At 44.7% G+C, this 26,524-nt stretch overlaps 1 protein-coding gene across 3 annotated transcripts; it reads left to right on the forward strand.

Annotated features, from left to right (window-relative positions):
* Positions 1–27: 27 nt before the first annotated feature.
* On the forward strand, positions 28–26,524 carry ACYP1 (acylphosphatase 1). 3 transcript variants are annotated; one of them, XM_069208467.1, is made up of 4 exons: positions 45–153; positions 5,711–5,765; positions 9,634–9,726; positions 26,068–26,524. In XM_069208467.1, the coding sequence occupies exons 2-4, from the start codon at positions 5,763–5,765 to the stop codon at positions 26,281–26,283; spliced, it is 312 nt and encodes a 103-aa protein (XP_069064568.1). In that variant the 5' UTR covers positions 45–153; positions 5,711–5,762; the 3' UTR covers positions 26,284–26,524. The 3 variants fall into 3 exon arrangements, with proteins under 3 accessions (XP_069064570.1, XP_069064568.1, XP_069064569.1); XM_069208468.1 differs by having other exon boundaries at positions 57–153; positions 5,623–5,765; XM_069208469.1 differs by lacking the exon at positions 5,711–5,765 and having other exon boundaries at positions 28–153.

Here is a 26,524-nt window from a genome sequence, read left to right on the forward strand (position 1 = left end):
CCGGGTGCGGTGACGTCAATGCGTGCAGCACGTTCAAATGTGGATCACGTGACCTGTTTCTAGGCGAAACTGTTTCTGAGCTAGGCGACCGGCGGTACGATGCAGGAGCCTGCCTGGATTCTGTGGTGGAACAAGGGTTGCTGGTAGCATCAGGTGCGAGAGGCAAAAACAGGAGGGAGTTCAGAAGGTGGAGATGAGGGTGACCACCCGTCCGTAATTTCGCCCTGCCGCCCGTGATGGAAGGGTTAACGGACCCTTAATTTTAGCCTTTCACCAAAAGGACAGAGGACGGCAGGGCCAAATTATGGGCAGATTAGTTACCCCAGCTGGAGTGGAAGGCAGGGAGTCTCTTGTGCTCAGAAGGAGGGAGGGGCAGACAGAACAGAAACAGACCTTTGTCCAGGGTGTCACCTACCCCTAAAGAAATGCAAATGTGGGCAACTGGTAAATCTGCAAATGTAAAGGGGCTTGAAAACCTGCATCCACTTGAACCAAAAGGAGTCTCTTGAAGCTTTCTGATGGCAAAGATATTTTCTTTTAGAGAGGTACTGCAATGGTGTTCCAAGGTGATCTGTGGAGTGTGTGGTTTTAATGGAGTGTTATAAATTTTTTTGGTACTAGGTATAAACTGTATATTATTCAAATCTGTATTTGAGAAGCATTTTTTTTTATTTAACCAAAAAGTATTTGCACATTTTGTAGCAGCCTATATATGATGTAATTGTATTTACATAGAGCACACTATCCCTGACTAGGCACCGAATGCATGTTTAAAATAAGGACTTACACATTCACAGTTGTTTCAGGGGCCTCAGTACTTCATAGTACTAACAAACATTGGCAAAGCCAATAGGTCTAGTCTACACAAGAGTTATTGGCTTTGCCAATGTGTTTTAGCCATGTTATACACCAGAGTGGCTGGTGTTCATGGCTAAAAGTTAGTGGCATAGTGGTGTGGAGTGGAGTAGAGCGGCATAGGAGTAGTGGCAGAGAGCCCTGTAGTGCAGGGTACAGTGCAGTTGTTTAGAGTGCATTGGTGTAGAGTGCAGTGGTTTAGAGAGCAGTGGCATGGGACAGAGTAGAGTGGCATAGAGTGCAGTGGAGTAGAGTAGCATTCAATAGAGTGGCAGAGAGTGCAGTAGTGTAGAGTGGTGAAGTGGCATAGAGTGCAGAGAAGACTTGTGTGGCAGAGAGTGCAGTGGCGTAGTGTAGAGTGGTGCAGTGCAGAGTAGAGTATAGTGCTGTAGAGTGCAGTCGCGTAGAGTGGAGTGATGCAGAGTAGAGTGGATTAGAGTGCAGTGGCATAGAGAGCAGTGGCTAGAATGCAGTAGTACATAATAGATTGGTGTACAGTGCAGTGGCGGAGAGTGCAATGTTGCAGGGTAGAGTGTCACTGCAGTGATGTAGAGTGGAGTAGAGTGGCAAAGAGAGCAGTGGTGTAGAGTAAAGTGATGCAGAGTAGAGGGCAGTGGCGTACAGTACGGTTGTTTAGAGAGCATTGGGGCAGAGTGCATTGGCATGGGGTAGAGTAGCATAGAGTGCAGTGGAGTAGAGTGGCATACAATAGAGTGGCAGGGAGTGCAGTAATGCAGAGTGGTGCAGTGTCATAGAGTGCAGAGTAGACTCATGTGAGATAAATGTAGAGTCCCAGACATACACTTTAGTGCTGTAAGACTACAGACAAGTTGTGGGTACCTCACATCCTGACATTAGGCGTGAGACTGTTGCCCACACCATCTGCCCTGCCTCTTTAATTTTTTTTTAGGTTGAAAGTCAATGGGCAGTTAAGCTACGCCAGATGTTTTTGTTCAATTTGTTTAAACTAGCATAAGGTTAATTACCATGATGTTTCCAAAACTGTTTGCCAGGGGTTTTAAAATGTTTAGAAACATAATAAAAAATTTGCTGTTACTTTCTCTTAAAGAAAGATTGGGTAGATTTGGTTAGGGGTGATGGCCTTGCCACAGTACTGAGGGGCATTAATTTAGTACTGAACAAGGACGTAATGTGACACCTGAATGTAGCATACCAGGAGGCAATCACAAAAGACCCCAGTGAATAAATAGTGCTATGTTAAAAAAGAATAAATCCACTGACAGCATAGTGAGGCATGGCCTCTCTTGCGTGTGTCTGTAAAGCTGACATTTGTTCTTGAATATTTGTCCTGAATTTTGACCCTTTGTCCTGAATTTTTGTCCTGAATTTTGACCCTTTGTCCTGAATTTTTTACAGTCCTGTCCAGAACTTGCATCAATGTCAGGTGGTCACTCTAGAGGGGGGACAGGTCACGGTTGACAATGTTTAACCCTGGGCTTCTCAGTGGGTTAAATGGGAGGAAGAAAAAGGTAATGACCTCCAGGGAAGCTACTGATCATTCACGTTTTTCTAAGGGCTGCATACTACGAGGGGGGAGTGTAGAGGGAGGACACGAAGGATGACAGGCAGGGGTGGTGGGCCCGGACACCGGTGAAAGACGGTAGTGGTTTTATTTTCTTTAAGCCGTCTTATACAGAGCGAGCTTGACTCGAAGGAAATGTCGCGTTTTACATGAGCACTAGTTACCTTACCCACGGTTACTACATTCAGTGTTTAGGCATGGGGAGAGTAAATGATTTCAAAATCACAGGACGTTGAGCTGAGACTTGAACCTGGATTCCTAGTTTAAAAGTCGGTGGCATTGGACATAAACCACATCCTTCCCCCCAAGTTGTTAAAACAAGTGATGTGATGGGCCCGAGGAGCTTCTGGTGAACAAACTGGCAGTGGCTTTGCTAGGATTTCTGCAGGCTTGTAGGGTTACCATCTGATTGTTTATTACAGGCACCACCAGTATTATTATTAGGACTCCTGGTTTTATGGTATTTATTTTTTAAACATTTCCATCTGTATTTATCCATATTATTTTTTGGCAATTTAATTGGTATTTATCCATATTTATTTTATGTTTTGAGAATAAATGGAGTCATAAAATGGTATATTTCCACATTTATTTAACTGATAAACATGCAGTCATACTTTGAAGTCTGTGAGGCTAAATATTTAAAAAAACGACACAGTTAACTATCAGTGTTGTATACAAATATACATTAATATATGCCTGTATTTATGGGCATCTCATCCTGTTTTTAAATCCCCATGGTGTCTACCTGCTTAGCAGTTGGCCTGGAATTCATGAAGTTCAACAAGGAGAGTCACTCACAAGAAGCACAATTTTCTGTATTTTTCCATGTTTAAAAATAAATACAGACAGGAAATCGTTTTCTGTCTTTATCTGTAAAAAAAAAAAAATCAGTAAAAATATAAAACTGGAAGCCTTAATTATAATTAACATATTGGATGCTGGCCAGGGGATGGCTTGTTGGAAATCCAAGGTTCCTGGCGCTGGGCGTGGTCCAGGCTCGCCTTTGGCAAACCCGCTGCACGACCACCATTAAGAAGGGGAGGGGCGGGGAGTCCAGTTAGCTGGGAGGTGAGAAAGGCGCTTCGCAGGGGGAGAAAGGGGTGCAGGAATGGCGCCGGAGGGAGAGGGTCAAGGAAAGGACAGAAAAAGAGATGAGGAAGCAAAAAGTAAAAACCAGTGAAAGAAAAGGCAGAAGTATAGCAGCAGGAGTAAAGGAGAGATAGAGAGAGATACTTGTTGATGGCCACTAGACCACCAGGGATGAGGCGCAGGCAGGAGCTTGCGGAGGGCCTCGAACTGAGAGTCAGGCAGTCTCAGTTCATTCCCAGGCAAGGCAGAGGCAGCAGCAGTAGCCAGAGGAGCTGGGGAGGGCAGTAGACGCTGACCAAGAGGTCAGTGTAGTTGCCCTCTCACTGCGCTGAGGTTGCCATTAAGAAGAGGAGTGGGGCGGGGTGCTGGTCAGGTGGGAGGGTGGGAAAGGCACTTCACAGGGTAAGGGGGCTAGGGCCGCGGGAGCGACGCAGGAGGGTCAAGGAAAGGACAGAAAAAGAGAAGAGATGGAAGAAGCCAAAAGTAAAAACAAGTGAAAGAAAAGGCAGGAGTAAAGGAGAGATAGAAAGAGATACTTACTTGTCGATGGCCACTAGACCACCAGGGATGAGGCGCAGGCAGGACCCCGCAGGTGGAGGAGGCCTCGAACTGAGAGTCAGGCAGCCTCTCAGTTCGTTTCCAGGCAAGGCAGAGGCAGCAGCAGCCAGAGAAGCTGGGAAGGGCAGCAGACTCTGATTGGTTGCGCATCACCATGGAGAAACTCTCTTCTCAGACTCACAATATGTAGCCAAAGGCTTTGCCCAGCAGGCAGTGATACTAAGCATGCTGGATGGTCACCAAGGCATGCCCAGTGCCTGCTGGGAACATTCATGCCAAGTATTTATTGTGAACAAGTACATAGCCGATCTGAACTATATAGCCAGTGAATTACGTGGTACTGTGGTAGCACATCTAACTAAATCAAGCTAAAATGTATGTTATATGTTTTGTGTCAGAGCTATAAAATCCATTAAGGAGTGGTTTCAATTCCTTGACTTCATAAGAATTATGTTGTATCCATTAATTATTTACCTTAGTTTGCAAAATGACATCTCATGTTTTACATATTTAAACTAATGAGAAGCAAATAAGTTAAAACAATCTACATTGTACAACATCATTATGTAGTAGTTCTTCCGGTACACATTTTCCTGTTGCAAAAACGTAATAATTTAGCTGGGTAGCTGATATTAATGGAACTATTCTCTGCTGAATGGTTCATAGTAAAATCAAATAGTTACCTAGAGTGAAGCTGTGCCTCAACCACCCCCTCTCCCTCGCCACTCTTGGTTCCCCCTTTTCAACCAATGCACTTAAAAATGTCCTGCTACTCACCCCACCTATCATTCTAACCAATGTTCATTTGAATCAGTGAAGTATATTTGACTCTGTCCATGTGCAACCACATGAGATAAAACGTATATAGGCATGTCAATGTACATTTACAAAAGGAAGTGGAGATTCAGGCAGTATTTTCAGAACTTAACATTCATAGTAGTTGATCAACTAAACATCTATGAAGTGAACAGGGATGCACACTGTTCACTCAGTATATTGAATTCCTGTTTTGAGCCTTCTGACTCCCCTTATCTGGTCCCATAGCTTCCACTTTTAAATGACCTCGACATTTACATTTTGTGGGTAGACATGAATGTCAATGCCAGTAGATTCTAACTTTGCATGAGGAAAGTCAGCCTATTTTCTAGCCATTGGTTCTTACTCAATTTGGATAAAATGGAGATCACATACAATTTCTGGTTGCAACTTTCTAGCCTGTGGGCGTGGATCTTTCTTAGCCAAAGAATGCTGTAGCCTTGGTTTTAATTTTGCTATTGAGCTACCACTTAAACCTCAAATTCATTCAATTTTTAGTTCCTGTATTTTCCTTCTCAATGGTCTCCGAAAACAATGTGCACCACCTTACAGAGGTTGGTTGCACATAGCCATTATAGACTGTGGCCGTGACTATGGGGTCTCTTTGTAACTCGAGCGCCCACAAAATACATTATGTCGAAATTGTAATTAATTCAGAACTGTTGAGTGCCTGTTGTGTGGGGCGTATCGTTTTGAAAATGTAACTTCTTGTTGACCAGTCTTTTCTGGCTGCCAAGTTACAATGTTCCTATTTTAAGGTTACTATGTCTTGTGCATCATGCTGTGTTTGGGAAAGGTCCTTAGTTCATGAAAGACACGTTGATACACCATATTCACTCTTCTCAGCTATGTTCATGCTCCCTGGGACTTGGGTTTCCTCCACTTCACAAAGGCATGTATGGTAAGAAGATTTCTTTTTATGCTTGCTTATATCCTTTGAAATTGTCTCTGAGCAGAATTGTACCTCTTCGACATTTTTTTGAGCTTTTTCTAAAAGTTAAAATCATGGTTGTTATGAAAGTAAAACATGCTTCTATTTGCTCCTTGCCCCTGTTTCGTTAAAACAATTAAATTGGTTGGTCACATTGCACTGGATAAAAGGCAGATCAAAGCTGGCAGCTCCTCACTCTTGAGTATAGAAATTGGGCACCACAGCTACCAAACTTTATAGTGCAGGTCTTCGAAACACTTGAATTATCTATCAGCTAGGCAGTTCTACGCTTGGAAGAATTTCAGACATGTTCCGGTGGTCAAGACAAAGATATTTCATGCAACCGACTTCAGTCTTGAAGATTAGTACCCCTAAAACATTATTCCAAGTGGTATACATGTTGGCATTGCTAAGCTGAATGACCAAATGTGATCCGTGAAATTAGTGGTCTCTAATTGGTGCAGTGGTTGTCTCTATATGCTACACCAATAACACAGTTATACTACAGTAGCAGGCATGATAACTGCAGGAATTCTTTTGTCTGCGTTTCCTACTTTCCTGCTCATCTATCTGGCGGCATTTTGGGGGTGCTCATGCACTCTTGTGGGACAACGTCTTGGCAAAATTAGTCGTTCCTGCCCAAGAATAAAGGCTTGACATCACCTTAGTGTCAGATCTGAGTCACAGGGTAAGGGCGTTGAATGGACAGGCTTTAGAAAATGTGTTTACGGGATAGCAGTGCTTACAACAAATTCTGCTTCCATACCATCTCCCATGGCCTCCGCACTTCACAATGGCAAAACAGTATGATGGTCTTGGAGCATTTTCACGTGTTGAGGCAACTGTGTGACTTGCATAAAAAGACTAGTTAATCCTAGCCCTGCACAGCAGTGTCATTGAATGAATGTGAACGTTACAAAAATACAAACAACTTTTTTAATGTAACATTTTGATTAGCATTTCTAACTAGTTTTAACATCGAATGCAACTATGCCTGCCACTGTTTTACATTTAAGACACATTTATGTGATAAGTGGTGTGCTACGCTGCTGCCCTCAAAAACTGTTTCTTTCTCTCTTATACCAGGCTAACCAACCACCATCTACTGCTTAAAGAAGGTGCAGAGCAAAATAGTTTACTGTTTGCAGCAATAAAATATTTAGAAGTCGATTTAGAAAGTTTTTTTCCTCACATAAGTTAAAAAAAATCCTAAATGCTGAATGCATGCATATGTTGTGTTCGCCACAATTGCGTGATGTGCTCAGGCAGACACTGTAATTTACAGAATTTTGAGTTAGCGTTTTTTAAGTAAATACTTATTGGTTATTGGAACGTCACTTGAGGTATACGATAAAAAATGAATCCTATGTTTTATAAGACTTTTTATTTTATTTGTACTTGTGATGGCCTATGTCATGATCTAAATATGTGAAAAAAATATTGATTGTTTTCATTTGAGTAGTTATTTCTAAAAGCTCGTATAATAAGAATTGCTTCCGTTGTTATTCTAGAGAACACATCCCATCAGTGTGCTGCTTCTGCAATTAATTTGATATCTGAACCATAGCTCTAATTACTTATTGTTTATATGTAGCATTATAGATGTGTAACTTTAAATTACTGGATTTTTTTTCGGTGAGGGGCTCTGAGTAAAATCAAATAAACAAGAGTGAAAGTCGAGTTGTCTGATGTCACTCAGACCCCCAAGGTGAAACATATCGCCATAATTTACTTGATAACTATTTGAAATTTTGTGTTGCATATGGCCCCTCCAGACCATGTGCCCTTGTTTACCACATATACGTAGTGGCAGATGAGTAATGAGGAAGCCATATATGTAACCTGTTAATACAAAAAATTCCTCACACCACCCTCTGAAATTCCCCTTCCCACCCATCTGTAAATGTATATAGAAAACCTGGCTTCCTGCCATGCACCCAAACCACCCTTTGCTCATATCCCACCCGATTTAATTAAAACTATACCCACAAAATACCTGGCCTACTGACCAGATGTCGAAGTGGGTGGGATCGAAGGGACACAACATGCCCCTACTTTTTTGATTTATGAAAAAATGTTCCTCTACTTTTTGTAAAAAGACAACCACCCTGGGACAGTTAATTCCGATGATTTAAATGCTTCAGTTGAAGTGTCATTCAGTGAGTCTCCTGTACTGTGAAACCGAAGTCAGGCTGCCAAACAAGCCTTCCTGCAGAGTGCCTTGTAGGCTGAAAGAAATGCAACTGTGTGCAACAAGTTAATCTGCATCTTTAAAGGGTAGTCTGCAACTGTAAAGGATGCGTGGGAGCCAGTACTGGCTTTAAATGATCAAATCACCTGAAGCTTTTTGACATGGCAAAGATTTATTCTTTTTGATTGGTAGTGAAAAGAGTTAACAACTGAGCGAAGTGTGTGCTTTTAATTGTAATTGTATTTATATAGTGCTTACTACCCCTGGAGGTGCTGAAAGGACAGTTATGCAAAACAAACTGCATTATGTACAGTCTGGGTATTACTAAAATCTATATTTGGAAGCACTGTTTTATCGTAAAACGTTTTACACATGTTTTAGCAGTCTCTATTATACTGTGTGTAATGCAAGTTTAAAATAATGACTTGCATATTCACAGTGCTTTCTGTCACAGGCCGTGACCTCGTAGTCCTAAAATTAAACAAGTCATTATTCTCCACTGCATCAACAAACATTTAATTCTGTGGCTCTCTGGTTACACACAGACCTCTCCAGTGCATTAACTAATTGAGGTTTCATACAGTACTATAGTACATTTCCTACTGAGTAACATCTTTTAAAAATTATTTCTCATTTCAGCTGCCCGTTATTTTATATGTACCTACCTGACGGTGAAAGGCAATAAAAAATCATATAGGATATATATATATATATATTTAGCCACACCTTTGATTCCCCCACGCTCAGTGACCCCGCCCCCCATTGCATGCAGCATGTTACAATACTTTTTTTTTTTTAATGCTCTTCAACCACTGCTCCTGACACTCCCTTCCTCACCCCAAATTTAAGAAACCTGGCCCCTGCCAGCCACTCAGCCTAAAGCTGTGCTACCTACTCTTGCACTTAAAGGAGAGAGCCAGCAACGCACTGACAATGGCTCTGTAAAAGCTGCTTCTCAATGTGGCATTATTTCCCCTCTCTGTGTGGATCTGCAGAAACTTGTGCTTATATGATCCATCGCTGCCCTGATTCTTCCGTTTTGTGAAGAGGCGGGAAAAGGCAGGTGAGACCCTCATTCTATCACTGTCTTCCACCGTAGTCTTTAGAGACTGGGGCGAGGTAGCAGGTCAAAAGGGGGGCACGCTTCCCCTTGGTGGCATCACTGCAGTGGTAACTATTTTGGTGGACTGTAGCGAACAACCAGATTCAGATCCGGTTATTAATGCTAATGACTTCCAGTGGAAGCATATACAACAAAACTGTTCTTGACAGATTTCTTAAGCTTTAAACATCTTCCATATTAGAACTTTGATAGGGCTTCAAGTGATTGTTGGTTATCCTAGCATGCTTGTTATTTGTCAAAAACGATGATGAACCACACATGGAGCTGTCTCTGTGGATCGTTTACCTGAATCTGCAAGAAGATTGTGATGGGAAGTGTATGGGCGACATGAGAATAATAAGGGTATCTTCTTCAAACGGTACCATGCAAATATGTATGGCCATCATGTCATTCATTGGGCATAGGGTTTTGAGTCATGCAGAAATTCTTTATCTCGTAGCACTGTCTCCGTTGATGGTATCTTTTAATGTCAAATGGGTCAAGCCCAGCAGTGACCATGTTTGCTTTTGTTTTGTGTGTGACAGGAAAGTGCAATGGCAGAGGGAGATGGCATGCTCTCAGTGGACTATGAAGTCTTCGGAAGGGTTCAAGGTGTGTTTTTCCGGAAGTATACACAGGTCAGCGTTCCATCATCTATTTATTTGTGTTTCTTTCTGTTCCTTGCGTTGAAAATGAGTATTTTGCTTGAACTGTAGCCTAGTATCGAATTGATTTAACGTATTCCAGGGCAGGCAACAATTAACAGAACATTAAAAGCATATTGTTTTTTGTTTTGTCTGCCAGTTTCGCATTAAGGGACGAATTCAATATTCAGAACACCGTACTTCCACATGATGAAAAGCATCATTTTGTTGTTGTTTGATTTGTTTTATTTGTATTGCTTTTTTTAGTAAAGGTAATAGCAGAACAAAATATGACAAAACACAAAATTAAGAGTTGTGGCTGAAATGTTGATTGTCACTTGTGCTTTTTCGGGGATTCCACAAAATTATTTTTTTGCATGATTTTATTATAGATGCATATTGTACAACATCTTTAAAGGCTGTTTGGAAATAATTTAAATAAGATAATGAATTGTACTGTTGGGAGTCATACGTTGTAATTCAATGCTCCTATACGTACTAAAATGTCCAACTGTTTTATAAAGTGGTTATCAGATGTGCTGTTGTCGGTCCTTGTTTATTGTGCTTTTTGTTGTGTTTTGAATGTGCTGTTGATAACCCCCTTCAATAGTGAGAGCCCAATGAAAGTGAAGGATTGTCAGCATGATATTTGGTCTTGCTATGGCACACCTGACTCGCATTATGTTTATTTTAAGTTCCTAGCCGTTTTCGATTATCTAAAACCAGGGTTGGGATAAACAAGACCAATGCAGTTGTTTGCTCCGCTACAAACGGCACTTACTAGTTGCATGGGAGCAGTTTGAAATTTGCCACATTTACCCTAGAACAGTCAACAGAGATGAGTTCTATATTCAAGATTCAGTCATAGCACTCTATACATTAGAGACTGCTGTCCGGGATGCCAAGTCTGGTGTACAAGGTCTAATTTAATGCAAAGACTCATTGATTCATCAGCTTAGGAGGATTTGCAACAGCTGCTTTACTTTGTTTGACTAAACTCGGTGACTCGTCCCCCCTCCTTGCCACCCCAGCTGCAATAAAACAATAACACACCGAAGGTCTTATACCCCTTTCCCTTTACAATAACATTTGAGGAAGATCTTTGACCCAGTCTCGCTTTGCTGTGCTTAAATGATAATATGATAAGTATTGGAACAGATCGTAAAACCCTCATCTCTTCCAAGGGTGATAATTTACCACTTGGAACTAAATTGCCAAACGAGCTTAGTTTTGTTGCAGCCATTATCTCCCTGAAACTATTCTCAAGTGTAAGGGGCAGGCCTAGCTCCTGTCCACTGAACTTATTGTGAACATTAGTTGCACAAGATCCACATCTAATGCCAATCTCTTCCATAGTGTAACCATTTAACTAATTGTATTAATTTTGTCACATTTGTTTATTTTCCACATTGCATTGATTTGACACCCAGAGGGTGCTCCTAAATGAGATGAGGCCACTCTGTAGACAGCACACAGAAGTATGAGGCATAATGTGTCCGATTAAGAAGATAATACATGGAATGTGGGACTTTCAAGCCACCTGAATAATGAAGTTTTACAAGTTTGTACCTTTGTGGCAGACCATTTCAGCTGGATGAAAAGCCTAGTGAGGTAGTGAGCACTGAGTGAGAGTAATTCTTGTTACTTGCAGTTAGATTGACCAAAGCTTCAGTATTAACCAAAAACTTAGCAATACCTGCCATATTGATGAGATAAATCCATACAGTAATTGAGAATGCCAGTTGTTCAATCATCCGTATTACCACTTTGACTACAACTTCAACATATTTTTTTTTTTTTCTTCTGCCATGAGTCATGATCAACCATAAAAAATGGAAATAATTATTTCTGACATGAACCAGTTTGTACTAAGTTCCAAGCACAGAAGAAAATGTTCTTTCCTGTAACTACGTTTTTCCAGATTTGGTAGCTTTCTCAGATTCACATTGTAGCAAGGTGGCAGTATTATGTGGTCTGACGGGGGTGTCTTATCATGTAATACGAACATGTTACGCAGAAGTGGACGTTGGGTTCACATCAGTAAACCTTAGCTCAGCCCTGGTAGTGTGGCAAAGAGCAGTTAAGCTGCGGGTCCAGAGTCCAAGTCTCAGCAGTCAGTTTCTAGATACCCTGCCCATGGAGTATGGTTGCAAAGATGCTCTGGTTGGCCATGGTGCTGACCTGATCTGCGGGCGCTGTCTAAATGCAGCACTTGACAAAAGCACACTTTGGGGTAGACTCAATCTATCCTTGGGGAGTAGAGGCCTTTTTTGAGTTGTGGGGGAGGGGTGCCTTGAATCAACAGTTAGAACATCACTATGACGCCTGGTGGCTCTGGGTGCAGAGGTGGCCTTTCAGGAGTCAATCACAGGACTGGTTGTGCCTAAGATGCTTTGCTGCTCCACTCGAAGTCGCCTCCTTCCAGATGCAGGATCTCAGGAGAAGGGCTATAGTTGATATCTGTCTCAATGCTGGAAACTGCGTGGGAGTTTGTGAGGTCCAAGAAGCCGTTGGTTTACCGGGCTGGCGCAGACAAGCCCTGGCAGCTGCAAAAGTAGTCCATGGTTACTTCGTCAGCTGGAGGTTGTCCGGAAAGGGTTAGTGGCTCGAAACTTGGTGAGAGCCTCACTACCATGCCTGGGGTTCAGGTCACCAATCTTCTTCTTTTTCACTATGGGCACACGTCAATCACTCATTTCCACTAGTAGTCTCTCGGGGCACCTAAGTGTCCTCTTTGCACCATGGCAGAGTCCTAGGTCCTATTCTTGGTGATGGCTACTTTTTTGTGCCTCTTCTCGGTTGCAACTCAGAACTCGGGCCTGGTGTCAGGGGAGCCACTTAAATCCTAGTTTAGGGGGCGTTAAGGGTGTGCGGGACAGGGGCCAATGGGCTACTGGTCCCTGCGGCTAGTCCGCCTCTGAAGTGATTACTTTCTGTGGGAGTACGTCACTGTTCTACCCAGAACCCACTATTCCTAAGGTTTGCCAAGATGGCAGAACCTCCCCATAGCTGTACAGACCACCTAGTCTACCCTAAAGGTGTGGCTAGCCTTTTGGAGGTGTATGCCTCATGCATAGTTAATTTTCCTGCCTGTCGGTCTGTACAGGGCAGGAAGGGCTTTGTCCTCGAGTGGGGGACAAGAAATTACACATCAAGGGCGGTGAAAGCCTTTGAGGCTCACTGCTTTGATTACTATAACACTAGCCATCCTGGGAGGGAGGAGGTGTGACCTCCTGTCTGCCTAGGTCCTTTCTCTCTGTCCTGCGGAAGGGCTAGCACAACCAGCAGGAGGGCAGACGCTCGTCTGTGGCGGCAGGTGGCTCAGGAGAGCCCACCAAATCAAGAGAAAGCTGGCAACTTGGTGGGCATCCTCGAAGTATGCCACAAGGGTACATGCTAGTTAATCTTGGTCACGGGAATCGTGCCCAGGGTTAAGAAGCACAGTGTTTGATACCAAAGATGAGGGGAATCGGCTGGGCCATCATGTAGCTGGACAGCTAGGTATTGCCCCGGTGCCAGCCCATGTTATCCAATGGACCGCCGGTCACTTGCAGTAGCATTAAGTTTAAAATGCTGCCACAGAGCCCTATATGCTCCTGCATATATGTCCACACTCGTAGCACAGTGCACACTGCCTCCTGGGCTATAGGAGGCCTGCCTTAGGGGTGACTGACTGGTGCTAAGGCAGTGAGTGGACTGAGTTGCACTCGAGCAGGCAAGCTGCTCATGCAGGCTTACATGGCAACCATGCAGGTTTACTTTTACTCGGGTCAGGCAGGGTGGCACAAAAAGTGCTGCAGCCCTGGTGACCCCTTAACCACCCTTGCCCTGGGCACCATTGGTACTATTTACTAGGGTCTTACAGGGGTGGTAAAGTCCTTGCCAATTCGATTGGTAATCATCCCAATACAGTTTAAGGGAAAGAGCACTGGTGCTGAGGTCTGGTTAGCAGGTCAAAACAATAGCATCCAGCAGCAATAAAAAGTAGGGGTAACCAACCAAAAAGGGAACTTCTGATGGATACAAACTACCTGTGGATTCCTCACCTTATGAATTCGTCCTTGCGCCAGCATCCGACGGAAAGTCTTCTTCCCAGCTCTCCACGTCGACAAGGACATCACAATTGCACGGCTCCACGTGACTCCATCTGACGTCTCTGTGCCAGTAAGAGGTCCTCGCCGGCATGCTGACGTCAGTTTCCTTTTTTCCGTGCCTTCGACGCTAACTGTTTCTTCCTGGCTAGCTTCGGTTGGTGTAGCTACTGTAACTCTTGTGGTTACAGTGTCTCCCCCGAGAAAATCTGGGTTTAAGCCATGCAGAGAGTGCCGTGGTCGGATGTCGGTTACAGATCCGCATGAAGATTGCCTTTGGTTCCTTAGCTCTGAGCATGACGTTTGGCTTGGCGTAGTTCGAGGTCAAGATCTCCATCTCGTCAGCGCCATGATAAGTGGGAAGTGAGCCCGACAGTGACTCTGGAGCCCTAGAGTCCGGAGGCTTCTCCGGGACCGTCCGTCTATGAGGTGGCTCTTCATAGTCCTCGATTCTCTCCGGCTCCACAGGAGACAGATGGACAGCAACAGGAGCAAGACCAGCGGTATCCTGCCTTCCCAGCTCCGGGAGCGGATCTGGCGGCATCTTTAAATGCCATGTATGCAGTCTTTCAGACACTGGCCCCTGGTGGTGGTGCACCAGCTGGTCCCACTGGGCCGTTGGCGTTTGGTTTGGGCTTCCCGGCTCCGTACAAGACGGCGCTGTTTTGCCCTGCTGAAGGTACTGGACCGACGCCGATGATTTCACCTCTGGGTACTTGGCTATGGCGTCGCCAACTGGGCCTTTACCATCGCCGCGTCAGCCGGTGCCGATGAAATCTCCTTGCCAGCCGTCTTCGGTGGAGGCGCCGTTGGGGTCCATGCGACGCCTGGTCCAAGTGATAGGTCTTGGAGTCGTCCTTCCTCTCCAGTGCCTTGTCGGAGTTTGAGGTGGTGTCTTCTGCGTCAGCGAATTCAATGTCGACGCTGAGGTTGGAGTCACGTTTAAAATCACGCAGGAAGGCCTTGCATCTCATGGAAGAGGAGGAATACCGGAGACAGCAGGAGGAAGGTGAACTGGTCGAGCCCTTGGGAGAGTGAGGGCTTGGGGGTCGGCCAGTGGGCTGGATACTTCCCCGGAATGGGACTTATCTTCGCCAGGGGAGTTCACAGAAGAGGTGGCTACATTTCACTCTGTGATTAGAAAGGCTGCAGACCTTTTGGAACTGCCTTTGTCTGCAGCGGAGATAAAGACCAACTTGTTAACTAAAGAGTTGCATCCCTCTACGACTTCTGCTGACCCTTTGCTGCCTTTCAATGAGGCGTTAACAGAACCCATCTTATTCCTGTGGAGAAAGCCAGTTTCGTCTCCAGCGGTTAATAGAGCTGTGGCTAGGAGGCATAGAGGAGCGCCTGGTGACCCAGGGTTTTTGTCAGGCCATCCAACCCTGGAGAGTCTGGTAGCTCAGGCCTCTTGCTCCACAAAGTCTGCTCCTGGGTCTTTCCCTGTGAACCCATCTGACAGGGAATCCAAGCGGATGGAGTGATCTGCAAAAAATACCTTTTCATCTTGCAGCATGGCGCTCAAGGCTGCAAACCCTACCTGTGTGCTGGGCAGGTATGTCTAAGCCCTCATGGATTCAGCAAAGGCTATGGTTGTAGATCTGCCTCAGGAGGTTCAAATACCATTTGGGGCGCTCCTTTCTGATGCACAGGATGCGGCAAAGCAGATTATTCAGTCTGGCTTGGACTCCACAGACTCGGTGGTCAGGGCAATGGGAACATCTGTTGCTACCAGAAGGCACGCTTAGCTAAGGTCTTCGGGTTTCTCAGCTGATGTGCAGACCACATTATTAGACTTGCCCTTTGATGGAGAAAGGCTGTTTGGCGAGAAAGCAGATTCTGCCCTCGAACGTTTTAAGGACAGCCGTGCCACGGCAAAGTCCTTAGGGTTGGCAAGCCACTTCTGCTACCCCTCTTAGATCCTTTCGCAGGTTTAGGGGGTTCTGTTCTGGGGCAGCCTTTCGAAGGCCCCAGTCTTCAGTCCAGCAGCCTGCCAATCCTCCACATCGATCCTTTAGAGGGTGGGGGAGGGCTAGGGCTCAAGGGGCTGCCCAGCAGCACCCTTCGTCAACCTCTTCCTCTGGAGGACAACAGCAAGGGAAGCAGTCCTAGTTTTCCCCACTTTAGCGTCCATACCTCTCCTGAAGGGGGGAGGAAACGCCTTTTTCTTCATGTGTGGGAGTCGATTACATCAGACTCTTGGGTACCGAATATTGTGAGAAAGGGATATTCTCTCCCTTTTCAGGAGTTTCCTCCTCCCATCACTCCCCATCCCTCGTTTTGTTCAGAAGACCATCTCCTGTTGTTGCAACAGGAGGTTCAAACCCTATTGTCAAAAGGTGCGGTGGAGTTGGTTCCAGAGCAGGAAAGGGGTCAGGGATGTTATTCAAGATATTTCCTGATCCCCAAGAAGGACGGTCATTTGAGACCAATCCTGGACCTGAGGATTTTCAATTGGTTCCTCAAGCAGGAGAAATTCAAAATGCTGACTCTAGCGCAGGTACTTCTGGTGTTGGGTGAAGAGGATTGGATGGTGTCTGTCGACTTGCAGGATGCGTACTTTCATATCCTTATACTCAAGTCGCACAGGAAGTATCTCCGGTTTGTGGTGGGAATGCAACACTACCAATTAATGGTGCTTCCGTTTGGGCTTACTTCCGCACCTCGAGTCTTCACGAAGGTGATGGCGGTGGTTGCAGCAAGTCTCAGAACGAAGGGAATAGCAGTATTCCCTTACCTGGATGATTGGTTGATCAAAGCCAAGTCTCCAGAGCTCGTGCTGCATCATCTGCAAATGACAACCCAGTTGTTGTTCGATCTGGGCTTTTCGGTAAACGTGCCCAAATCTCACCTGGAGCCTTCTCAACGCCTTCTGTTCATAGGGGCAGTACTGGACACATCATTGAATCAAGCATATCCTCCACCTCAGCGGATTCAGGCCATTCAGGCGTTGATTCTAATGTTTCGAAATGGAGCGGTTGTTTCGGTCCTCAAGGTCTTACGCCTGCTCGATCTGTTTGCTTCTTGCATTCTGTTGGTCACTCATGCACGCTGGCATATGAGGGCTCTTCAGTGGTGCCTCTGCTGGCAGTGGTCTCAACACAGAGGAGATCTCGAGGAATCTGTAAAGATCTCCAGGGACGTTGCAGCTGATCTCCAATGGTGGGCTGTGGATGGCAGTCTTTTTTGAGGAAGGCCGTTTTCGCTACCACAACCGGTGACAACGGTTATAACGGATGCTTCCACTCTAGGGTGGGGAGATCATCTGGGGGACCTGGAGATCAAAGGTTATTGTTCTCCAGCGGAACAGATGTTTCACATCAATCTGTTATCATTGCGGGCAATACGTCTGGCTCTGAAGGCCTTCCTCCCTTCGCGGTCGGTCGGTTCAAGTCCTGACAGACAACACTACCGCGATGTGGTACATCACAAGCAGGGAGGAGTAGGGTCGTATCTTCTCTGCAGAGAGGCTCTGCGGCTCTGGTCCTGGGCTCAGGAACATCAGATTTGCTTAATGGCAAATCATTTGGCCGGAGTTTTGAATGTACGTGCGGACAGTCTGTCGGAACTTCTCGGCCAATTACGAGTGGCGTCTCCATCCAGACCTGGTCCTTTACATCTTTCAGATGTGGGGATCTCCTCAGGTAGATCTGTTTGCCACTCGGGAGAACGTGCACTGCATGTCATTCTGCAGCCTCCAGAATCCGGTGCAAGGAGCGTTGGGGGATGCGTTTCAGATCTCCTGGTACGGCCAGTTGTTTTACGCATTTCCCCCCATACCCTTGATTCCTCGGGTTCTGAGGAAGAAGTGCCAAGACTGGGCCCAAGTCATCCTAATAGCTCCGGTTTGGCCAAGAAGGGTGTGGTACACAGACCTTCTCCAACTCTCACTGTGCCCACCGATCCGTCTCCCTCACAGGGCAGACCTCCTCTCGCAGTAGCAGGGGCAGGTTCTACACCCTCACCTCCAGAGCCTGCACCTTCATGCCTGGAGATTGAACGGGGCAACCTGAGTTCCTTTTCTCTCCCACCGGATGTAGTGGATGTTATCTTATCGGCCAGGTGACACTCCACTAAGACCATTTATGCCGGTAGGTGGGCAAAATTTGTGGTTTGGTGCGGAGAGCGACAGATTGATCCCTTGAAGGCCCACCTTTCAGATATTCTATTATTTGCTTTAGAACTAGCAAAGAATGGTTGTACAGTGGCTACAGTTAAGGGTTATTTGGCTGCCCTATCAGCTTTTCTTTGCATCCTGGATCAGCCCTCTCTGTTTAAGTCACCTATTCTATAAGGTTTCTAAAGGGTTTGCTTAATATGTTTCCACCCACGCCTTTTCATATGCCTCAGTGGGATCTAAATCTCATTTTAACTTACTTGATGGGTTCGCCTTTCGAGCCCATGCACTCTTGTTCGTTGAGGTTGTTAGTTCTTAAGACTGTTTTTCTAGTTGCAATAACCTCAGCTAGGCGGGTTAGTGAGCTTCAAGCTTTTCTGTGAAACCCCCTTTTACCTTGTTTTTCCCCGATAAAGTGGTACTGAAAACCAGGGCGGCTTTCCTGCCAAAAGTTGTCACTCCTTTTCATATGGGGCAAACGATTACCCTTCCATCCTTCTACCCTCCTCCTCACCCCTCAAAGGAGGAAGAGAGACTCCATCGATTGGACCCCAGAAGGGCTCTCAGTTTTTACATTGAGAGGACAAAAGACTTTCGCCTGAAGGATCAGGTGTTCGTGGGATATGTGGGACAGCGAAATGGCAGAGCAGTCCATAAAAGAACTCTCTCCAGGTGGGTCATTCTTTGTATCAAGGTTTGCTACTCGTTGGCAAAGAAAGTTCCCCCAGAGGGTATCGGAGCCCATTCCACCAGGGCTAAGTCAACCACTTCGGCCCTGGCAAGGGGTGTTCCAGTGGTGGACATTTGTAAAGCGGCAACTTGGGCATCCCTCCATACCTTCGCAAAACATTACTGTTTGGATTCGGAGGTTAGGAGGGACAGCCATTTTGCGTGTTCTGTATTACAGGATTTCTTAGTGTAATCGGGCAGGCACCCTCCTCCGAGTGCGGTACTGCTTTGGGACTCTATTCATAAGGTGAGGAATCCACAGGTAGTTTGTATCCATCAGAAGAACAAGTTACTTACCTTCGGTAACGCTTTTTCTGGTGGATACAATAGCTACCTGTGGATTCCTCACAGTCCCACCCGCCTCCCCGTTGCCTGCCTGATTGCACTAGGATATGTAGTATTTGTATATATGAATTTTATATATATGTATATATTTATGTTTTTCTCGTATTTGTTAATAATGCGTTTGATTATGTTGCATCATGAAGGTTTTCTGTATGTATACATCTATTGGTGTTATTGTGGGTCGGTTCTCACCTGTTCGCCTCAAAGGCACGTAAAAATGGGTGAAACTGACGTCAGCACTCTGGTGAGGACCTCTTATTGGCACAGTGACATCAGACGGAGTCACGTGGAGCCGTGCAATTGTGACGTCGACGTGGAGAGCTGGGAAGAAGACTTTCCGTCAGATGCTGGCGCAAGGACGAATTCAGAAGGTGAGGAATCCACAGGTAGCTATTGTATGGTATTGTGAATGTATTGTGTAGTAAAGCGTTACCGAAGGTAAGTAACTTGTTCTTCACAACACCCATGCTTGAAATATTACCTGTTCTCAGCCTGTGAACTGCCAGACATAAATATCAAAATAATAGTGTAAACAGAACACACATTTAACATTGTATCTTGTGCTGTCTGTGCAGTTTGTTCTTTGTCCCAAACTCTGGCAACAAGAGGTAGAGGCTCAGAGGTCCACTTCCATCTCTCAGACTTTCATGGAAAGTACCAGAAGCAATAACCTCCAAAAAAATGGAAGTGTGGAGGGAAACTTATTAGTATATGAATTCAACTCATATATAAATGAAGGTGCCAAAGCTGTAATTTTAGATAAGTAACTTTTCCTCCATCTGCATTGAATCTTTCAAAGTTTTGCAAGCTTGAATTAGGACTACCAAAGCAGTACAGCAGTTAATTTGTAACAGGCAGGAACAATGCTTATCTTATTCAAGCAGATTATGCATCATTGCTTGTCCCACAACTGCTCCTCCTGAGGTTTTCCTCACCAGAGTAGTGTTTTCGGAAAGAATGTGTTGTCCTCTGCATTATAAACGTCCACCAGCAGGATACTATAGGAGGCGTCTGTTGTTGCAGCCATGCCTCTGGTATAGTGAGGTTTAACCTCACCTGGCAGTGGTCTGCTAGACTCCAAGTAAATTCTTATGATTCTATCTGGTGCTTTAATGAAGGCTGAAAATATATGTTCAGTTCCTTGGAACGGACATCCCCAGAGAGTGGTTTTAATGCTTTAGACATGCTGAGGTTGAAAAGCATGTCAGCAAAATGTTGTAGGTGTGTGTAGTGGAACCTGAAATGGCTGTTCCTAAAGTGTGTCTACAATCTCCGTCATACCAGGAGCACTGAATTATAAGTCCTCAGCCCGTAAGAAATTAGTGCAAGGGGCACTATCACAATGAAAGAAAGTCCCCTTATGTAGTCAGTAATTATATCAACATATATCTCTGAACCATATACCAGTACTGCCTGGCCTATATTGGTGCCATCATTATGAAGGTGCATGGTTCTACTCTTATCTTGCACTTGAACAGCATTAGAGATATTAAAGGAATGTTAGGAAAAGCATATGTAAAGTTGATGCACCAACTGATAATAAAGCCTCTTTATGTCCCGAACATCTACTTGTGAAGAATGGGCATCTAGTGTAATGGGAAATAATAAACGAGTCTCACAGCAAAGTCCCTCGTTGGTTGAAGACTGGCAGCAGTTGTTTGTGATCAAGCTTCATTCTGCTGATTCATTCTTTCTTTGCTGATTCCTCCTACAAGCTCTGCTGATAGAGCATCAGTGTTCTTTATTGTCCGGGGATGCCGAGCAGTTGTTAGTGCTAAGGGTCGCCAAGCAGTTGCTTGTGCGCCACTTGTTTGCTTGTAAAACTTGTTTTGTCATATTGTCTGTTCCTATGCAGAACTGGGCATTTTTTACTTGAATTAAAGTCCGATGCTTTACAGGTCCAGCAGATTATATGTAAAATGGTTTCCTCACACCTCCAAAAGATGCTTATGGATATCTCTTGCAGGTGTACCCCCAAAGCCGTTAGAGAGGCATCCTTAATCTTGATATTTTGTTCTTCCAGTGAAGGAAGCAATTGGCTTTTTGAAGATCGTAGGAAAGTGTAGTATTTTGAAGTGAGGCTGGTTAGGCTTCACTATGCACTGCTCTCATGTAACTCCCAACTGGGTCTTTTAGATTCACACCAATAAATAGCTCAGTCCTGGTAGTGGGGCACAGAGCAGTCAGGCTTTACTAGAGGAACATGTGTTAAGCGTTTCAGAGTACCGACATGGACGATGAGTAAATTACATGACTCAAAAGAAATCTGACACCAATTCATAAAAAATAAAGCAGAATTTTTTAATATAATTTTAGACACCAAGACAAAGACAATCGGATGAGTATAACCAGAGTTCTAAAAAATGTTATAACCAACTTTTATTGATTTTTTCAGCAATATCAACATACTGTAAAACAAAAGCACACCACCATGCGATAGACACATAGCCATTAAAACTACAATATTATGATCCCACATACAGTCCTTGATACGTCCACCTGGAGTTATAGAATTTTAAATAAAAAATAAATCAGTGCAGTTCACTCTTGCAAAACTTTAACACTTAAGTCCATGGAGAAATGTACTAGTGACAATCTGTCACTTACAGGTCGAGTTCAGTCAAACCTACTGAGAGTAAAGGTGGTGCGGTTCTCTGGACCAAGGTACAGCAGTCAGTACAATTTTACCCTTGTAGGGCTGGTGCAGAGTTGTCCTTGGTGCTGAACCTGGGAACTGCTGGTGCTGGTTTTGCTGCTTGGACAGTGTTTGCGAGGAAAGGGGTGCAAATCTCAACAACTGGGGCAACGGATTTAGGATGTTGCTGGGTTCCCTCGACAAGCGTCAAAGTTAGTGGTAACCCGACTGGCTAAACAACAAGGCTTGGCAGGAGCAAATCCGGCTTTCAGTTATTTCAAGGTCCTCTAGTCCAGGGGAAAACGGGGACACCTGAAACTTGCTGGAGGGCAGGACCACGTTTCCCACAATGCACTGGACCATTTACTTTTGGGCAATCCCTCGGTAGGGACGATGGGCAGTGATTCTTTGGCCCTGGGAATGTGAGTTGGAGCTGCCTTTGACTTGCAGAAGGGTTCCTCTTTCCTTTGGAGCTGGTCTCTGTTCCACGACAAGTTGTGGTTGTGCAGTTGCAGGATGGTTGTCACCGATGCAGATTGTCATGCCTTTGCTTTGTGCAGGTACAGAAGTCGCAGTTAAGGGTTTCTTCTTTGTCCGTTGTTGCAGGTGCATCACATCTGAGGTTCTGATGCCAGGGGAGCCCCTTAAATACTAGGGGGGTGGGATGATGGCAAAGGAAGGGCTAGGGCAACCCCTAAGGTAGCCACCTAAGTGCATGTCACATTAAATATGACTTTGGGAACTAGTCGGTTTGATGATACAAGTTATTTGATACCAAACATGACACCTTTCAGCTGGTTCATAATGCAGCTGGCAACCCCGGGAAGGCCTGGTGCCAGCTCATATTGTCCTGTGGCCCTCTGAATACTAATAGTAGCCCTTAATGGAAAAAGGCTACTAAAGGGGCATATAAGCTTGGGCTTCTATGTCCACATTTTTAATATCATGCACCCTGCCTCCTGGGCTCGGGAGGCCCACCCATAGGGGTAACAGGCATATATTAAAAATAGTGCCTTGACTTTGCCACGCTTGGTGAGGGCAAAGTCGAATTTGGGCAGTTTGCACTGCTATTGCAGTCTGCAATGGCAGGACTGCTGTCATCTGTTTGCTTGGGTCACTCAGGGTGGCACAATCTGTGCTGCAAGCCCTGGTGACCCCTTTAACTCCCATGTCCTTGGTACCATTTACCGGTGATTTATAAGGGGGTTGAATTCCTTGCCAATTGGCGATACCAATTCATATGCATCATACTTTAAGAAGAGAGCCCTGGCATTGGGGCCTAATTATCATCAAGTGAATCCCAATTGCCACGCATAATCTCTAAACCTCCTCCTTCCACATACCTGCTAACTTATTGCAGGTCCATGTGTATAACATGGGGGTATTTCCCAGATACTTGGTCCTTCTTCTTTTGTGAGTAATTACAACAGTGGAGTGTCTCACTGAGTAAAGGCCTCTCCCAGCTATCCTCCTCCACAGCCCATCTAGCTGTATATTGAATACATGCAGCATGATGAGTATCTGCGAGACCTGGTCCATTTCAGCGTTTCTAGACCTACCGTACTCCATTTGCCAGTCCATAATAGGGATACCAGTAGGCTTTTCAATTTCTTTAAAATAGCAGGAATCAGAAGACACAGGGAGTTCTGTATAGTGTACAAGCCTCTCATATTCTGTTAGCAAGGGGGAATGATCAAAAACGAATTTGCCCAAGTTCCTTGTAGCCAGTGGCATAACTAAACTGGAGGGGGGCCCCCATGCAAAGAACATGGAGTCCCCCCTCCCCCAGACTCACACAGGGTAGGTGCTGTGCTAAAGAGGACCCCTGGATCTGTGCCCTCTTCCCTTCCCCCACACCACGGGGCTTTTGTTACGCCACTGCTTGTATAGTGTGTATTCAGAGAGAAGCTGAGAATAAGCTATGGTCCAGCCTAATGGGGGTATTACGAGTTAACGAACGACAGGTTTAGAACTCTCCATATATCTACACACCCCACGCTGCTCACACCTCCATCAAGCAATGGTCGTCCCTGGCTTGGCAGTGTATTTTGGGGGGCATCTAGGACACAATTGAAGTCACTCACCCACATTATGGGGACATCTACATAAGTGGCCAACAAGTCCTGTAGGTTTTCAAAGAATTTTTTTTGTCATTATTCGAAGGGTAGGCGTTAAGGATACTCACTTACAAATTGCAGTGAATACGAACTTTCCTCCCCTCCAGATCTGCCTTCAAATATCTAAGAAAGGAGTCCCAGACACCTCCCTAGCTTATGTGGAAAGGTGGACGAGTACAACCAACACCTACTAAAATAAACGGGTGCCACCTAAGTTAATAGTTGTTCTGAGTTTCGATGTCTAGATTACTCTGGGAATTGGGCATAGCTAACGGAGACACCAGCTATGGCTTCTAACTAATCCTCAAACGTTATTGCATTTCAGTGGACTACTGATGCCATAAGCTTTACATAGTTACGATTTTCAATTGGTGGGGGATGAGGGCAGGGGGTGTACGTACAAAACCAGAAGTACCAAGCGAGCCCACCGGATTTCCGTTTTGCACTGGGTAAAAAGGATTTAGGGGTGAGGCTTAACTGTGACTTCAGATGGGGGTTTTCCCCGAAACCATAATCGCTAGAGGAAAAATTCAACAGTTCTGGAATCAGAGTTACCAGTTCTCCATGTGATGCTACCATAAGAGTTAAGGTAAAGAGGAAACCATTCTGTTTCCCTCTGGGGTTAAATATGAGCTGCCACAAACGGGATTAGTAGGGTAAGAGTTGGGACATTGCAGCAATGCACTTGTGTTGAATAGTCCTGACCATGTTTGGGATTGCAAAGTATTTTTACGATATATTACATGTATCATTCTTCATCTGAATTTAAATGGGTCTCTGTAACGCAAGCACATTGAACTGTTGACAGGAACAGAAATCTCTGCTCGCTGGTCAGTTCAGCAGAAATCTTTGCCAGGCCAGATCACAATAGCAGGATTATAACTCACCCCTGGTTTGTCCATTATCTCTAGAGTAGAGTCACATGCATGATCCCATTCCGATCTGGTGAAGTCCTGTCTCGAGTTTAAATGTAGTACAAGCCGTACTGATCAAAGGACCAGTATTTTTCCTCCTTTAGAGGATATTGGGGTGAATCAAATACTAACCACGGTCCGGACTACCTTAAAATGTTCATCACTTCTATGATCTCCAAACAAATGCAGCTGCTGATCAGGGAATGTGGATTTGCAAGAGTGAAATCTAATTCTTTCGATGAGAGCCTGTCCATGTATAGGTAACGCTCACCTCAGTATAGCGGAAATTGAGTCTTTATTTCCAGTATTGGCATAAGTACTGGAATGAAAAGCTGTGTTCAGATCCCCCCTACCAGACAACTACAAGCTACCTTTATGATCGCAGCACAATACCAACATGGAAATAGTTTCTTCCCTGGTTATACCACTGTTTTTTTTTGTTTTTTTTGTCTTGTGCGACCTCAGAACTTCAATTCAGTTTATGCCGGTTCTCTCTTGATCGTGAAAAATAATAATCTGTGTTCTCCAGTTATTTCTTGAAACTGTTTGGTTGTTATTCAATTTCTTTGAGATTAAATTTGACCTAAATTCAATGTATGTTGCTGTTAAACATTCACATGTGTTTCCTTAACTCGCAACTGTAAGTCTGTGATAAAGCCCCAGCTCCGCAACAATTTGGGAATCATGCCCATGATGAGGACAACCTCAAAACAGGCAGCTGTCATTTTGTGTATGCGCTCAATCGGTCATCAGTAGGACACTGTGCACCTTTAACATTATTTCCCAAGTCACACAGAACATGTGACCGCACACTCTGTCTCTGTTCTCTCTCTCCCTGCCCATCTCCCTCTGGGGATAAAGTAACTACACGAGTTATGGGGACTGGAGGAGTTACACAGGGCAGTCTTTAGGGCAATTTTCTTCGAGGGGCACAAAAAAAACCATTTGTCACTGAACTATTTCACCTACCTTCCAGTACTCCAATACCCAGTATTAGGCGGCAGTAGGCACCCATCGTTATGCTTGAGTTACACTTTAAGCAGGCTCTTAGAACAATACAGTATGTTGCTGTGTGGTTGAAAGTGAGGAAAAGCAAGGACCCCCTCAGTGGACTGAAGATTGTTGTGTCCACTGATAGAAAAGCACAGTAAAGGTCAGGAAGTCACTTTTTTTGCAGAATGGCACTGCTTACTTTGTCATGTAAGGGCTTTTGTCCCTATCTGTGCTACAATACATTAAATAATGTCTTTGTAAAAGCTGTTTACCTTGGTTATGTGGCTTCCCCTGCATTATTTATTTTAAAAAGAGCTGTGAATGATCAAACATGGAATCCTTAATTGCTCAGTGTTTATCCCAAATCATGGAATACAATCTGTTTGTTTTGCAGGCCGAGGGAAACAAACTGGGATTGGTTGGATGGGTCCAGAACACAAAGCAGCAATCAGTACGAGGGCAGTTGCAGGGGCCGACCTCCCAGGTCCGTGAAATGCAGACGTGGCTACAGAAAAAAGGGAGTCCCAAGTCCAAGATCACCCGAGCTGAATTCAACAATGAGAGGAAGATCACCAAGTTGGAGCACAGTGATTTCCGCATTGTAAAGTAATTTCCACAAGTATATGGACCCTTCGAGATCTGCATTATGGCACAGAAGTTGTATTCTCACCTCTGGAAGGAAACATAGCTATAATCTGTCCACTCTTTGCATTATGAATGTTCTTTTATTTATGTATGTTATTATGACTGTGTTTCCTAGTGTTTGTATTTAGAGAGCTAGAAGCAAGTTGCTGGATGTGTATCTGTTTTGCCCACTCATCCTCCGTAATACAGTTTAACACTGGAAACTC

The sequence above is a fragment of the Pleurodeles waltl genome, chromosome 9 (assembly GCF_031143425.1).
Source record: "Pleurodeles waltl isolate 20211129_DDA chromosome 9, aPleWal1.hap1.20221129, whole genome shotgun sequence".
Taxonomy (NCBI): domain Eukaryota; kingdom Metazoa; phylum Chordata; class Amphibia; order Caudata; family Salamandridae; genus Pleurodeles; species Pleurodeles waltl.

Excerpts from the sequence above, each read along its gene's own strand:
- ACYP1 (XM_069208467.1), top strand. Across the intron at positions 9,727-26,067 it reads TTTTCCGGAAGTATACACAG|GCCGAGGGAAACAAACTGGG; the intron begins GTCAGCGTTCCA and ends TTTGTTTTGCAG.